This window comes from Siphateles boraxobius, unplaced genomic scaffold (assembly GCF_051911475.1).
Source record: "Siphateles boraxobius isolate OS27281-9 unplaced genomic scaffold, OSU_SipBor_1 112, whole genome shotgun sequence".
In the NCBI taxonomy this organism is placed as follows: Eukaryota; Metazoa; Chordata; class Actinopteri; order Cypriniformes; family Leuciscidae; genus Siphateles; species Siphateles boraxobius.
The window spans coordinates 205,001-222,500 of record NW_027508714.1 but is presented as its reverse complement, the minus strand read 5'-3'; the positions used below and the strand labels follow the sequence as shown (position 1 = coordinate 222,500).

The 17,500-nt window shown below is 49.1% G+C and overlaps 1 protein-coding gene across 6 annotated transcripts in view; it reads left to right on the top strand.

Moving 5' to 3' along the window:
• The window catches only part of ahrra (aryl-hydrocarbon receptor repressor a), a 49,825-nt gene that overhangs the window by 21,222 nt on the left and 11,103 nt on the right, over positions 1-17,500 (top strand). For 4 of the 6 annotated variants that reach the window (XM_077199140.1, XM_077199149.1, XM_077199111.1 and 1 more), the window contains 4 exons: positions 6,395-6,489; positions 7,575-7,664; positions 8,467-8,596; positions 15,410-15,543. In XM_077199140.1, the coding sequence (XP_077055255.1) occupies positions 6,395-6,489; positions 7,575-7,664; positions 8,467-8,596; positions 15,410-15,543 (449 nt within the window). The remainder of the gene's footprint in view (positions 1-6,394; positions 6,490-7,574; positions 7,665-8,466; positions 8,597-15,409; positions 15,544-17,500) is intronic. The other 2 variants (XR_013193031.1, XM_077199131.1) reach the window with 1 other exon arrangement.

The following is a 17,500-nucleotide window of genomic DNA, read 5'->3' as shown; positions in this document are numbered from 1 at the left end:
AAGGGTTTGTGGCTTCGCAGGATCCGCCCTTCTGCACGCAACGCCTGGGAACCAGTCCAGGACTGGGATTTACCCGCCCGGCTCTGGGAACCCTGGAGAACCGTCTCAAACACAGACAGCCTGCACACACACTCAGATCCATTCATTATATATTAGCCCGTTTCTTCAAGCCTGAAATCATTCATTTTATAGATGAGAAACACTTTCAAAGATTTCAGAGATTCACCTGAACAAAAAACACTCGCCGTATGGATTTAAAAAAACAGATACTTCAGACAATTATTGGAAAATTATTGTGGTGATTTATGTTTCTGGCATGTTCTGGCTTTTAACCCCTGATGATACAGTGAGCATCTTTTCATTTCTAAAACATCCATGTATGAAGATGAAGCCCATGGCTTTATTCCAATGCCAAGGTTCACGGGAATCGAATTGTGAAGAGTGATTTGGGAGCCCGAGGAATCAATTTCACCAGAGTCGTTACTTTAAACTCACTGAAAGTCTGTGCTGGAGAATTTAGAGAGCGGCTGCAGGATTAATGCAATTGATGATGGAAATAAATGTTGTGATGTTGCATAAGGTTGTCGAAACGGATACACTCCATAATCAAAACTAAAGACTGGCCAGGCAGTGTGTGAGTTTCCAGACTCATGTTCACAGCGGTCCAGGCTCTATTTGACTCTTCTGAGTTAGGGTTGAAGAAACCACCTACCAGCACAGAATAACCTATGAGAAATAAATATGCTATGATGCTGGAGACAAGACACACGTTTAGAACACGCTTGTCTGACGTGTTCCAGCGGGCCGGATCCAGACCTGATGAAACGCATGTTTAGAACACGCTTGTCTGACGTGTTTCCGTGGGCCGGATCCAGACCTGATGAAACGCACATTTAGAACACGCTTGTCTGACATGTTCCAGCGGGCCGGATCCAGACCTGATGAAACGCACATTTAGAACACGCTTGTCTGAAATGTTCTAGCGGGCCGGATCCAGACCTGATGAAACACATGTTTAGAACACGCTTGTCTGACGTGTTCCAGCGGGCCGGATCCAGACCTGATGAAACACATGTTTAGAACACGCTTGTCTGACGTGTTCCAGCGGGCCGGATCCAGAACTGATGAAACACATGTTTAGAACACGCTTGTCTGACGTGTTTCCGTGGGCCGGATCCAGACCTGATGAAACGCACATTTAGAACACGCTTGTCTGACGTGTTTCCGTGGGCCGGATCCAGACCTGATGAAACGCACATTTAGAACACGCTTGTCTGACGTGTTCCAGCGGGCCGGATCCAGACCTGATGAAACACATGTTTAGAACACGCTTGTCTGACTAGTTCCAGCGGGCCGGATCCAGAACTGATGAAACACATGTTTAGAACACGCTTGTCTGACGTGTTCCAGCGGGCCGGATCCAGAACTGATGAAACACATGTTTAGAACACGCTTGTCTGACGTGTTTCCGTGGGCCGGATCCAGACCTGATGAAACGCACATTTAGAACACGCTTGTCTGACGTGTTTCCGTGGGCCGGATCCAGACCTGATGAAACGCACATTTAGAACACGCTTGTCTGACGTGTTCCAGCGGGCCGGATCCAGACCTGATGAAACACATGTTTAGAACACGCTTGTCTGACGTGTTCCAGCGGGCCGGATCCAGAACTGATGAAACACATGTTTAGAACACGCTTGTCTGACGTGTTCCAGCGGGCCGGATCCAGAACTGATGAAACACATGTTTAGAACACGCTTGTCTGACGTGTTTCCGTGGGCCGGATCCAGACCTGATGAAACGCACATTTAGAACACGCTTGTCTGATGTGTTTCCGCGGGCCGGATCCAGACCTGATGAAACACATGTTTAGATCACGCTTGTCTGACGTGTTCCAGCGGGCCGGATCCAGACCTGATGAAACACATGTTTAGAACACGCTTGTCTGACGTGTTCCAGCGGGCCGGATCCAGACCTGATGAAACACATGTTTAGAACACGCTTGTCTGACGTGTTCCAGCGGGCCGGATCCAGACCTGATGAAACGCACGTTTAGAACACGCTTATCTGACGTGTTCCAGCGGGCCGGATCCAGACCTGATGAAACGCATGTTTAGAACACGCTTGTCTGATGTGTTCCAGCGGGCCGGATCCAGACCTGATGAAACGCATGTTTAGAACACGCTTGTCTGATGTGTTCCAGCGGGCCGGATCCAGACCTGATGAAACACATGTTTAGAACACGCTTGTCTGACGTGTTCCAGCGGGCCGGATCCAGAACTGATGAAACACATGTTTAGAACACGCTTGTCTGACGTGTTCCAGCGGGCCGGATCCAGAACTGATGAAACACATGTTTAGAACACGCTTGTCTGACGTGTTTCCGTGGGCCGGATCCAGACCTGATGAAACGCACATTTAGAACACGCTTGTCTGATGTGTTTCCGCGGGCCGGATCCAGACCTGATGAAACACATGTTTAGATCACGCTTGTCTGACGTGTTCCAGCGGGCCGGATCCAGACCTGATGAAACACATGTTTAGAACACGCTTGTCTGACGTGTTCCAGCGGGCCGGATCCAGACCTGATGAAACACATGTTTAGAACACGCTTGTCTGACGTGTTCCAGCGGGCCGGATCCAGACCTGATGAAACGCACGTTTAGAACACGCTTATCTGACGTGTTCCAGCGGGCCGGATCCAGACCTGATGAAACGCATGTTTAGAACACGCTTGTCTGATGTGTTCCAGCGGGCCGGATCCAGACCTGATGAAACGCATGTTTAGAACACGCTTGTCTGACGTGTTCCAGCGGGCCGGATCCAGACCTGATGAAACACACGTTTAGAACACGCTTGTCTGACGTGTTCCAGCGGGCCGGATCCAGACCTGATGAAACGCACGTTTAGAACACGCTTATCTGACGTGTTCCAGCGGGCCGGATCCAGACCTGATGAAACGCATGTTTAGAACACGCTTGTCTGATGTGTTCCAGCGGGCCGGATCCAGACCTGATGAAACACATGTTTAGAACACGCTTGTCTGACGTGTTCCAGCGGGCCGGATCCAGACCTGATGAAACGCACGTTTAGAACACGCTTATCTGACGTGTTCCAGCGGGCCGGATCCAGACCTGATGAAACGCATGTTTAGAACACGCTTGTCTGATGTGTTCCAGCGGGCCGGATCCAGACCTGATGAAACGCATGTTTAGAACACGCTTGTCTGACGTGTTCCAGCGGGCCGGATCCAGACCTGATGAAACGCATGTTTAGAACACGCTTGTCTGACGTGTTCCAGCGGGCCGGATCCAGACCTGATGAAACACACGTTTAGAACACGCTTGTCTGACGTGTTCCAGCGGGCCGGATCCAGACCTGATGAAACGCATGTTTAGAACACGCTTGTCTGACGTGTTCCAGCGGGCCGGATCCAGACCTGATGAAACACACGTTTAGAACACGCTTGTCTGACGTGTTCCAGCGGGCCGGATCCAGACCTGATGAAACGCACGTTTAGAACACGCTTGTCTGACGTGTTCCAGCGGGCCGGATCCAGACCTGATGAAACGCACGTTTAGAACACGCTTGTCTGATGTGTTTCCGCGGGCCGGATCCAGACCTGATGAAACACATGTTTAGAACACGCTTGTCTGACGTGTTCCAGCGGGCCGGATCGAGGCCTGATGAAACGCACGTTTAGAACACGCTTGTCTGACGTGTTCCAGCGGGCCGGATCCAGACCTGATGAAACGCATGTTTAGAACACGCTTGTCTGACGTGTTCCAGCGGGCCGGATCCAGACCTGATGAAACGCATGTTTAGAACACGCTTGTCTGACGTGTTTCCGCGGGCCGGATCGAGGCCTGATGAAACGCACGTTTAGAACACGCTTGTCTGATGTGTTTCCGTGGGCCGGATCCAGACCTGATGAAACACATGTTTAGAACACGCTTGTCTGACGTGTTTCCGTGGGCCGGATCCAGACCTGATGAAACGCACGTTTAGAACACGCTTGTCTGACGTGTTCCAGCGGGCCGGATCCAGACCTGATGAAACACACGTTTAGAACACGCTTGTCTGATGTGTTTACGCGGGCCGGATCCAGACCTGATGAAACGCACGTTTAGAACACGCTTGTCTGACGTGTTCCAGCGAGCCGGATGAAACAAGCCTCTCTGCCTCTGCAAGCCGTTTATTTACTCAGGAAGCCAAAGCAAATTGATTCTGTGGCAGTGATAATTGTCCGTGGTGTTTGTGTGCGGTGGAGAACTAGAGAACTAAAGCACACGCCAACTTTAATGAGCGCTGTGAGAGAAACACATGTTATGTCCTGTGGGAGATACCGTATTCATGTTTTTACTCTGTAAAGAGAAGATGTCGTGTAGTTGGGTTTCATTAACTTTAACCATTAAAGGAATGTGCTGAGAACAGATCAGCGGTGGCTGATGAGGCAGTAATTAATCCAGTGGCAGTGGCTGGAATATCTGCTAATTTGCCGGGATCAAGTGATGTCACTGATCCGCATCAGCTTTGCTAATTCACGATGGCTGTTCTGGTGTTTGGTGACTTTGACCCGCTGGACTCCATCCAAAACATATCCATTTCTCTTGTTAGGACAATCTCACACATATGCTTGGGTTGTAAGTGTTTTAAAGCAAACATTAATAGACAGAGTTGCAGCTGTTCTAAGGCACATTGAGTGTTTGACGTCCATTATTGTGTCAGAATATCTGATCACAATTAGCATTCGCTGATTATGATCCTCAATGAGCTGCGAGGACGGATGAGAGTATCATAGACTGTCTCTCTAACTCATAAACTGAAGCTGGTGCCTTACAGATTAGAGACAAAAATAACCCTTTCCCAAAACAAGAGAGAGAGAGAGAGAGAAAGAATGACGGCTCTATAATGACATGCACACGTGTTCAAAACATTTAGTGTATTTACACACACACACGCACACACGTCTTTTATCCAATTAATTCAAGAACTAATTGACAGATTATTAAAATGATCTTTAGTTGTGTGCCTGAACATGTCTCCCTGAATGCGAAACTGCTTTGTGCCACTATTTCTGGAAATATGATTATTTACATGTAAAGATTCAGTTATGCTTGCTGTCATATTGAAAGTGTTTTATGTTCCTGGTGTCTCATACATTTTAATCCTGTGTCTGCAGGTCAGATATCCTGGAGATCTGTGTGTTTAAATATGTGCTTCTAAAACATCAGAAAGTTATTTCCTTGCATTTTTACTTCATTCATTTAAACTTTTGTTTTCTAAATGTGAGAATCATTCATTGCAGTTTGTGTTTCCTCTCAGTTGTAGTCAAATTTTTGACAGAGGCACATTTTTGATTCCTCAAGCAGAAGGTTAGACAATTAGAACGAATGTGATCAACAAACTGATGTCTGATGTCACATGACAGCAGCAGATAGAGACACAATAGCTCTTATAATGAACCGTTAGGCTCCATAACATCAAGCTTAACCTTCTGTGGCGAAGCATTCACTGCCTGCCAGCAGTCATCAATATTTAACAGCTGTTGTTCTTCTGAAAGTCTTTATAGGCTAATGTGGGTTCCTCGTTTGCACGCAAGGGCTTGGCCTCACGCCAGAGCTGTCAGACACACTGCAGACTGACAGAAGAGGATCGCGTGACAGCAGTTCTCGCTCGCCCAGCGCCTCTCTCTCTCTCTCTCTCTCTCTCTCTCTCTCTCTGTGTGTGTGTTTCCTGTGCCAGTTGGTCAGAGAGGTTAGGGGGTGGGGCTCTGCGAGGGGCGGGGCTCTGCGAGGGGCGGGGCTCAGCACGTGTCAGTCTGTTCACTCGAGCTGCTCCACTGAACCATTCAGGGGCAAAGAAGGAGCCAGAGGAATAACTGTGAGCAAAGACAGTTTAACTCACTGAAGCGTCTGATCCCAATCGCTTTGACTCTGTCAAACTACTGTTAGAGTCTGTAAGACGGACAGTTTTTCCACCTTGAAATATTTCAGCTTGAGCGAGATGAAGTTCTCAGTGTGTGTTAAGCCTTTAGATGCACATCAGGTTGTAAATGTTTTCTCGAGCTGAACATGACACTTCTTATGACTGTAATGCTGTGATACAAACACAAGTCTGCAATTATTACAGTCATATCAGTTGGTCAAGAACATGAAGACACTTTTATGAGGAGAACATGAGTTAACATCAAATAACGGAAGAGTTTAAAGCATTTCCAAACACAATGAGCTTTTCTCTTACGTTACCATTACAATAATGCTGCTGACAAAAACAGGAACGGAACTGGAGTTCACTGTTCACACAATGGAAAAATCATGCCAGTCACTTGTAAGAAATCGAATTTAATGTAAATGAATGTATAAATATTTTACTGTATTCTTTCCTGCTCCAGCAGCTGCTCAGCAAAACCCTCGTGAGAAACACGTGAGCGGGAAGAAGAGCAACATGACAGACACATGTGTTCCTGAGAGCCAGCTGCTGCTAGAGGTGTGTGTGTGTGTGTGTGTGTGTGTGTGTGTGTGTGTGTGTGTGTGTGTGTGTGTGTGTGTGTGTGTGTGTGTGTGTGTGTGTGTGTGTGTGTGTGTGTGTGTGTGTGTAAAGGGGCACTGGTGACGTCAGTAAATGTCACTCAGATTGCAGAAGTAGAATAGTCAGGTTCACTAGTTGATTGACTTGTTTTGTACGGTTAAACACAGAATGAGAAGCAGACTCTCATTCAGAGGAACAGTGTGCTAGAGTCTCTCTAACCCTAATCAGTGAAGAGTTAACCCTAACCAGTGAAGAGTTAACCCTAACCAGTGAAGAGTTAACCCTAACCAGTGAAGAGTTAACCTAACCAGTGAAGAGTTAACCCTAACCAGTGAAGAGTTAACCAGTGAAGAGTTAACCCTAACCAGTGAAGAGTTAACCTAACCAGTGAAGAGTTAACCCTAACCAGTGAAGAGTTAACCTAACCAGTGAAGAGTTAACCCTAACCAGTGAAGAGTTAACCCTAACCAGTGAAGAGTTAACCCTAACCAGTGAAGAGTTAACCTAACCAGTGAAGAGTTAACCTAACCAGTGAAGAGTTAACCTAACCAGTGAAGAGTTAACCCTAACCAGTGAAGAGTTAACCTAACCAGTGAAGAGTGTGTTGCGTGACTGGAGGATTCACAGCTTCAATTTCCCGACTCAATCCCAGAGGAGGAGAATATTCCAGAGTTTCCGTGGAAAGACTCTGAATGGGTTTCTTTCGTGACCTTTTTGAAATGCCTTTGAAGTCTTTGTGACAGTGTGAGAAAGAAGGAAAAGCCATCAGGATGTCAATAGAAACAGAGAGATTTTTCATGATCTGTTTTCAGGGCTGAATTTCTGTTTAAAGTCTCTGTTGTAAAACTCAAATCCGCTCCGAGCAGCAGGTGCTGTTTTCTCGAGCTCAGAGACGTCACTAAAACATCATACAGAATCAGAAATCACCTTTACACACTCACTGGATGAACAAATGAATGAATGAACAAACTAAACAATGAATAAATTAATGAATAAGTGAATGAACAAACATACAAATGATGAATGAACATGTTGTGTTTCAGTGTCTAGCTGGTTTTGCTCTGGTCGTCAGCAGTAACGGGATGGTCTTCTACGCATCATCCACCATCGTCGACTACCTGGGCTTCCACCAGGTGAGATCAGAACATCACACACACACACACACACACACACACACACACACACACACACACACACACACACACACACACACACACACACACACACACGACAACACTGCAGAACATCACACACGTCACATGACATCTCAGCAGAACATCTCACACACACACACAACATCACACACGTCACATGACATCTCAGCAGAACATCTCACACACACACAACATCACACACGTCACATGACAGACGTGATCACGATCAATACTTCAATATGTCAAGTCCTTGTAAGAGTGTGTAAAGTGATCAGAATTCCAGGCTGTTCTGGTAAATCTGTGTGTCACTGCGGTAAAGCAACTATCCTCTGAGGAATGGCGGGTTATTTTCTGTTGTTAGCGGCGGATCTCATGCGGTCAGTCTCGCTGCTTTACAAGGCAAATGTTCAGACAGCTTTGTGTGCGTGCCTGTCGTATGTAAAGTGTGGGGCAAGTTTCACTATTATAGAAAGAATCTGTCATTTCTGATAAAAGGAAAGGAAGAATTAAGCAAGCAGGCTTATTTTGGGAATGCTGGGATCTGGTGCATTAGGCAGTCGGTGTCACGCGACGTTTAACTCTTCCTGACCGCGCGGTTAGATCCAGGAATTTGAGCCGTCTGACCACAATAAAGCTACAGATTCCACTGTAAAAGGCCAACCTTTATATATAGTTTATAAATATGTGTGTATACAGTGTATGTGTATATATATATATATATATATAAAATAAAGCAGAATATGGTCAAGCCCTCGTTGACGGCGTCTCTTTCTCTCCTCAGACGGATGTGATGCATCAGAACGTGTTTGATTACATTCACGTGGATGACCGGCAGGAGTTCAGACGCCAGCTGCACTGGGCCATGAACCCTTCGACCCAAAGCCCGGATCAGCAGTTCCCCAGCGGCACGGGTGCGAGAACACGCTACACACGCTAAACACGCTTCACATGCCTTGCACGCCTCACACACTTCATCATGAACCCTTTGACCCAAATCCCTGATCTATACTTCCCCAGCGGCACGGGTGCGATCACACGCCTCACACACTTCACACGGTAAACGCATATCACACGCTACACACGCTAAACACGCTTCACACGCCTCACACACCTCACACACCTCACACACTTCATCATGAACCCTTTGACCCAAAGCCCTGATCTTCACTTCCCCATCGGCACGGGTGCGATCACACGCCTCACACACTTCACACGGTAAACGCATATCACACGCTACACACGCATCACACGCATCACCACCTCACACACTTCACACGGTAAACGCATATCACACGCTACACACGCTAAACACGCTTCACACGCCTCACACACTTCATCATGAACCCTTTGACCCAAAGCCCTGATCTTCACTTCCCCAGCGGCACGGGTGCGATCACAAGCCTCACACACTTCACACGGTAAACGCATATCACACGCTAAACACGCTTCACACGCATCACACGCTAAACACATATCACACACTTCATCATGAACCCTTCGACCCAAAGCCCTGATCATAATCTTCCCCAGCGGCACGGGTGCGATCACACGCCTCACACACTTCACACGGTAAACGCATATCACACGCTACACACACTACACACGCTAAACACGCTTCACACGCATCACACACCTCACACACCTCACACACTTCACCATGAACCCTTTGACCCAAAGCCCTGATCTACACTTCCCCAGCGGCACGGGTGCGATCACACGCCTCACACACTTCACACGGTAAACGCATATCACACGCTACACACGCTAAACACGCTTCACACGCATCACACACCTCACACACCTCACACACTTCATCATGAACCCTTCGACCCAAAGCCCTGATCTACACTTCCCCAGCGGCACGGGTGCGATCAAACGCCTCACACACTTCACACGGTAAACGCATATAACACGCCACACACACTAAACACGCTAAACACGCTTCACACGCCTCACACGCCTCACACACCTCACACACTTCATCATGAACCCTTCGACCCAAAGCCCAGATCTACACTTCCCCAGCGGCACGGGTGCGATCACACGCCTCACACACTTCACACGGTAAACGCATATCATGCGCTACACACGCTAAACACGCTTCACACGCATCACACACCTCATACACCTCACACACTTCACCATGAACCCTTTGACCCAAAGCCCTGATCTTCACTTCCCCAGCGGCATGGGTGCGATCACACGCCTCACACACTACACACGCTAAACACGCTTCACACGCCTCACACGCCTCACACACCTCACACACTAAATCATGAACCCTTCGACCCAAAGCCCAGATCTACACTTCCCCAGCGGCACGGGTGCGATCACACGCCTCACACACTTCACACGGTAAACGCATATCACACCCTACACACGCTAAACACGCTTCACACGCATCACACACCTCATACACCTCACACACTTCACCATGAACCCTTTGACCCAAAGCCCTGATCTTCACTTCCCCAGCGGCATGGGTGCGATCACACGCCTCACACACTTCACACGGTAAACGCATATCACACGCTACACACGCTAAACACGCTACACACGCCTCACACACCTCACACACTTCATCATGAACCCTTCGACCCAAAGCCCTGATCTACACTTCCCCAGCGGCACGGGTGCGATCACACGCCTCACACACTTCACACGGTAAACGCATATCACACGCTACACACGCTACACACGCTACACACGCTACACACGCATCACACGCATCACACACCTCACACACTTCACCATGAACCCTTTGACCCAAAGCCCTGATCTTCACTTCCCCAGCGGCACGGGTGCGATCACACGCCTCACACACTTCACACGCTAAACAAATATTACACGCTACACACGCTAAACACGCATCACACGCTTCACACGCTAAACACATATCACACGCTACACACACTACACACGCTAAACACGCTTCACACGCATAACCCGCTTCACACACCTCACACACTTCACCATGAACCCTTTGACCCAAAGGCCTGATCTTCACTTCCCCAGCGGCATGGGTGCGATCACACGCCTCACACACTTCACACGGTAAACGCATATCATACGCTACACAGGCTAAACACGCTACGCACGCCTCACACACCTCACACACTTAATCATGAACCCTTCGACCCAAAGCCCTGATCTACACTTCCCCAGCGGCACGGGTGCGATCACACGCCTCACACACTTCACACGGTAAACGCATATCACACGCTACACACGCTACACACGCTACACACGCATCACACGCATCACACACCTCACACACTTCACCATGAACCCTTTGACCCAAAGCCCTGATCTTCACTTCCCCAGCGGCACGGGTGCGATCACACGCCACACACACTTCACACACTAAACTCATATCACACGCTACACACGCTACACACACTAAACACGCTTCACACGCCTCACACACTTCACACGCTAAACACATATTATACGCTACACACACTACACACGCTAAACAAATATCACACGCTACACACACTAAACACGCTTGACACGCATCACACGCTTCACACGCTAAACACATATCACACGCTACACACACTGCACACTCTTCACACGCCACACACACTTCAAACGCTAAACGCATATCACACGCTACACACACTACACACTCTTCACACGCATCACACACCTCACACACTTCACCATGAACCCTTCGACCCAAAGGCCTGATCTACACTTCCCCAGCGGCACGGGTGCGATCACACGCCACACACACTTCACACGCTAAACACATATCACACGCTTCACACGCTTCACACCTCTCACACACCTCACACACTTCACCATGAACCCTTTGACCCAAAGCCCTGATCAACAGTTCCCAAGCGGCCCGGGTGCAACACATATCACAAGCTTCACACACCTCACGCTTCACACATATCACACGCTTCACATGCCTTGCACACTTCACACGCTTCACACATATCACACGCCTTACATGCTACAGACATATCACGCGCCTTACACGCAGCACACACTTCACACACATCACACACATCACACGCAGCACACACTTCACACACTTAACACGCATCACACGCCTTACATACTTCAGACATATCACACGCCTCACACGCAACACACGCTTCACACTCTAAACACATATCACACACCTCACACGCCTTACACACTAAACACATCACACGTATCACACGCCTCACTTGCTTCACACTCTAAACACATATCACATGCCTCACACACAGCACACGCCTCACACGCTAAACACATATCACACACCTCACACACAGCACACGCTAAACGCATATCACACGCCTCACACTCAGCACACACTTCACGCGCTAAACACATATCACACGTATCACACGCAGCACACGCTTCACACTCTAAACGCATATCACACGCCTCACACTCAGCACACGCTTCACACTCTAAACACATATCACACGCCTCACACTCAGCTCACGCTTCACACGCTAAACACATATCACACGTATCACACGCAGCACACGCTTCACACTCTAAATGCATATCACACGCCTCACGCTCAGCACACGCTTCACACTCTAAACACATATCACACGCCTCACACTCAGCACACGCTAAACACATATCACACGCCTCACACTCAGCACACGCTTCACACGCTAAACACATATCACACGCCTCACACTCAGCACACGCTAAACACATATCACACACCTCACACGCAACACACACCTCACACGCTAAACACATATCACACGTATCACACGCAGCACACGCTTCACACGCTAAACGCATATCACACGCCTCACACTCAGCACACGCTTCACATGCTAAACACATATCACACGCCTCACACTCAGCACACGCTTCACACGCTAAACACATATCACACGTATCACACACAGCACACGCTTCACACTCTAAACACATATCACACGTATCACACGCAGCACACGCTTCACACGCTAAACGCATATCACACGCCTCACACTCAGCACACGCTTCACACGCTAAACACATATCACACACCTCACACTCAATACACGATTCACACGGTTCACACGCTAAACACATATCACACGTATCACACACAGCAGACGCTTCACACTCTAAACGCATATCACACGCCTCACACTCAGCACATGCTTCACACGCTAAACACATATCACACGCCTCACACTCAGCACACGCTTCACACGCTAAACACATCACACACCTCACACGCAGCACACGCCTCACACGCTAAACACATATCACACGTATCACACGCAGCACACGCTTCACACTCTAAACACATATCACACACCTCACACGCTAAAAACACCTCACACGCTAAACAGATATCACACGTATCACACGCCTCACTTGCTTCACACGCTAAACACGCATCACTCACATCACACGCCTCACACATATCACATGCCTTACACTCAGCACACGCCTTACACTCAGCACACGCTAAACACATATCACACACCTCACACGCAGCACACACCTCACACGCAGCACACACCTCACACGCTAAACACATATCACACGTATCACACGCCTCACTTGCTTCACACGCTAAACACATCACTCACATCACTACTTCACACGCTAAACACACCTTACATGCTTCAGACATATCACACTCTTCACACGCAGCACACGCCTCACATGCTAAACACATATCACAGGTATCACACGCCTCACTTGCTTTACACGCTAAACACATCCCTCACATCACTGCTTCACACGTATCACACACCTTACATGCTTCAGACATATCACACTCTTCACACACATATCACATGCCTCACAAGCTTCACACGCTTAACACGCCTCACACGCCTCACACGCTTCACACGCCTCACACGCCACACACGCCTCATACGCTTCACACGCCTCACTCGCTTCACACGCCTCACAAGCTTCACACGCTTCAAACGCTTCACACGCCTCACACGCCTCACTCGCTTCACACGCTTCACACGCCTCACACGCTTAACACCCCTAACACGAATCATACGCTTCACAAGCTTCACTCGCTTCACACGCCTCACTCGCTTCACACGAATCACACGCTTCACAAGCTTCACTCGCCTCACGCTTCCCACGCCTCACACGCTTCACACGCCTCACATGCCTCACACGCCTCACACGCTTCACACGCCTCACATGCCTCACATGCCTCACACGCCTCACACGGTTCACACGCCTCACACGCCTCACACGCTTCACACGCCTCACACGCATCACAAGCCTCACACGCCTCACATGCTTCACACGCCTCACTCGCTTCTCACGCCTCACACGCTTAACACGCCTCACACGCATCACACACCTCACACGCTTCACCTGCTAAACACATATCACTCACATCACACGCTTCACACGCATCACACACCTTAGACGCTTCAGACATATCACACTCTTCACACACATATCACACGCCTCAGCTTCACAAGCTTCACACGCCTCACACGCTTCACCCGCCTCGCACGCCTCACACGCCTAACACGCTTCACACGCCTCACACGAATCACACACTTCACAAGAATCACACGCTTCACAAGCTTCACACGCCTCACACGCTTAACACGCATCAGACGCTTCACATGCCTCGCACGCCTCACACACCTAACAATACTTCACCCGCCTCACACGCCTAACTCGCTTCACACGCCTCACACGCCTAACTCGCTTCACACGCCTCACACGAATCACATACTTCACACGAATCACATGCCTCACACGCTTCACAAGCTTCACACGCCCCACACGCCGCACACGCATCACACGTTTCACATGCCTCACACACCTAACACGCTTCACCCGCCTCACACGCCTAACACGCTTCACATGCCTCACACGAATCACACACTTCACACGAATCACACGCCTCACACGCTTCACAAGCTTCACACGCCTCACACGCATCACACGCTTCACATGCCTCGCACGCCTCACGTGCTTCTCACACCACAGACGCCTCACACGCCTCACACGCATCACACGCTTCACAGGCCTCACACGCCTCACGAACTTCTCACGCCACACACGCATCACACGCTTCACATGCCTCGCACGCCTCACGTGCTTCTCACACCACAGACGCCTCACACGCCTCACACGCATCACACGCTTCACAGGCCTCACACGCCTCACGTACTTCTCACGCCACACACGCTCCACACGCTTCACATGCCTCACACGCCTCACACGAATCACACGCCTCACGTGCATCACACGCCTCACGAATCACACGCTTCACACGAATCACAGTCCTTACAGGCTTCACATGCTTCACACGTCTCACACGCTTCACACACATCACACGAATTACACGCCTCACACACATTACACGCATCACACGCTTAACACGCATAACACGCCTCACATGCATCACACGCTTAACACACCTCACATGAATCGCACAAATCACACGCATCACACGCTTAACACGCTTCACACACTTCACACGAATCACAAGCTTAACACGCATCACATGCTTAACACGCCTCGCACGCATCACATGCTTAACACGCATCACATGCTTAACACGCATTACACGCTTAACACACTTCACACGTCTCACATGCTAAACACGCATCACATGCTAAACACGCATCACACGCTTCACACACTTAACACGCATCACATGCCTCACATTCTTTACACGCATCACATGCTTGACATGCTCCACACGCGTGTAAATGACTGGAGCCAGACTCAAGCCTGCAGTGCTGATGTTCGCGTTATGTTCATTGTAGGTGAAGATTGTGTGGTCAGCTCGTTGTTTGAGTCCGAGGAGGCGGGTGGCGTTGCTCCAGAGTTCTCCTGCTTCCTGAACCGATGTTTTATCCTGCGAGTGCGCTGCTTACTGGACAGCACGTCTGGATTTCTGGTGAGAGATTCCTTCAGTTTAGAGGCCACAGATAAATTACTTTGTGTGACTCACATGTGATCATAACCCTCAACTGAACAGGGACTACTTATAGATTGAGATTGTTTCTTAAAATATTCCACTGAGAGAAAAAATCCAAACCACGTTTAGGTGTAACACCGCTCATAGCCTGTGCTCAGATCTGAAGTGTGAGTGTGAGTGTGTGTGTGTGTGTGTGTGTGTGTTTAACACCGCTCATAGCCTGTTTTCAGATCTGAAGTGTGAGTGTGAGTGTGAGTGTGTGTGTGTGTGTGTGTGTGTGTAACACCTCTCATAGCCTGTGCTCAGATCTGAAGTGTGAGTGTGAGTGTGAGTGTGAGTGTGTGTGTGTGTGTAACACCTCTCATAGCCTGTGCTCAGATCTGAAGTGTGAGTGTGTGTGTGTGTGTGTGTGTGTGTAACACCGATCATAGCCTGTGCTCAGATCTGAAGTGTGAGTGTGAGTGTGAGTGTGAGTGTGAGTGTGTGTGTGTGTGTGTGTGTGTGTGTGTGTGTGTGTGTAAAACCGTTCATAGCCTGTGCTCAGATCTGAAGTGTGACACCGCTCATAGCCTGTGCTCAGATCTGAAGTGTGTGTGTGTGTGTAACACCGCTCATAGCCTGTGCTCAGATCTGAAGTGTGAGTGTGTGTTTGTGTGTGTGTGTAACACCGCTCATAGCCTGTGCTCAGATCTGAAGTGTGAGTGTGAGTGTGTGTGTGTGTGTGTGTGTGTGTGTGTGTGTGTGTGTGTGTGTGTAAAACCGCTCATAGCCTGTGCTCAGATCTGAAGTGTGAGTGTGAGTGTGAGTGTGAGTGTGTGTGTGTGTGTGTGTGTGTGTGTGTGTGTGTGTGTGTGTGTGTGTGTGTGTAAAACCGCTCATAGCCTGTGCTCAGATCTGAAGTGTGAGTGTGAGTGTGAGTGTGAGTGTGTGTGTGTGTGTGTGTGTGTGTGTGTGTGTGTGTGTGTGTGTGTGTGTGTGTGTGTGTGTGTGTAAAACTGCTCATAGCCTGTGCTCAGATCTGAAGTGTGAGCGTGTGTGTGTGTAACACCGCTCATAGCCTGTGCTCAGATCTGAAGTGTGAGCGTGTGTGTGTGTGTGTGTGTGTGTGTGTGTGTGTGTGTGTGTGTGTAACACCGCTCATAGCCTGTGCTCAGATCTGAAGTGTGAGCGTGTGTGTGTGTGTGTAACACCGCTCATAGCCTGTGCTCAGATCTGAAGTGTGTTTGTGTGTGTGTGTGTGTGTAACACCGCTCATAGCCTGTGCTCAGATCTGAAGTGTGAATGTGTGTATGTGTGTGTGTGTGTGTGTGTAACACCGCTCATAGCCTGTGCTCAAATCTGAAGTGTGTGTGTGTGTGTGTGTGTGTGTGTGTAACACTGCTCATAGCCTGTGCTCAAATCTGAAGTGTGTGTGTGTGTGTGTAACACTGCTCATAGCCTGTGCTCAAATCTGAAGTGTGTTTGTGTGTGTGTGTGCGTGTGTGTGTGTGCGTGCGTGTGTGTGTGTGTGTGTAACACCGCTCATAGCCTGTGCTCAGATCTGAAGTGTGTGTGTGTGTGTGTGTGTGTGTGTGTAACACCGCTCATAGCCTGTGCTCAGATCTGAAGTGTGTGTGTGTGTGTGTGTGTGTGTGTGTGTGTAACACCGCTCATAGCCTGTGCTCAGATCTGAAGTGTGAGTGTGTGTGTGTGTGTGTGTGTGTGTGTGTGTGTGTGTGTGTGTGTGTGTGTGTGTGTGTGTGTGTGTGTGTGTGTAAAACCGCTCATAGCCTGTGCTCAGATCTGAAGTGTGAGCGTGTGTGTGTGTGTGTGTGTGTGTGTGTAACACCGCTCATAGCCTGTGCTCAGATCTGAAGTGTGTGTGTGTGTGTGTGTGTAACACCGCTCATAGCCTGTGCTCAGATCTGAAGTGTGAGTGAGTGTGTGTGTGTGTGTG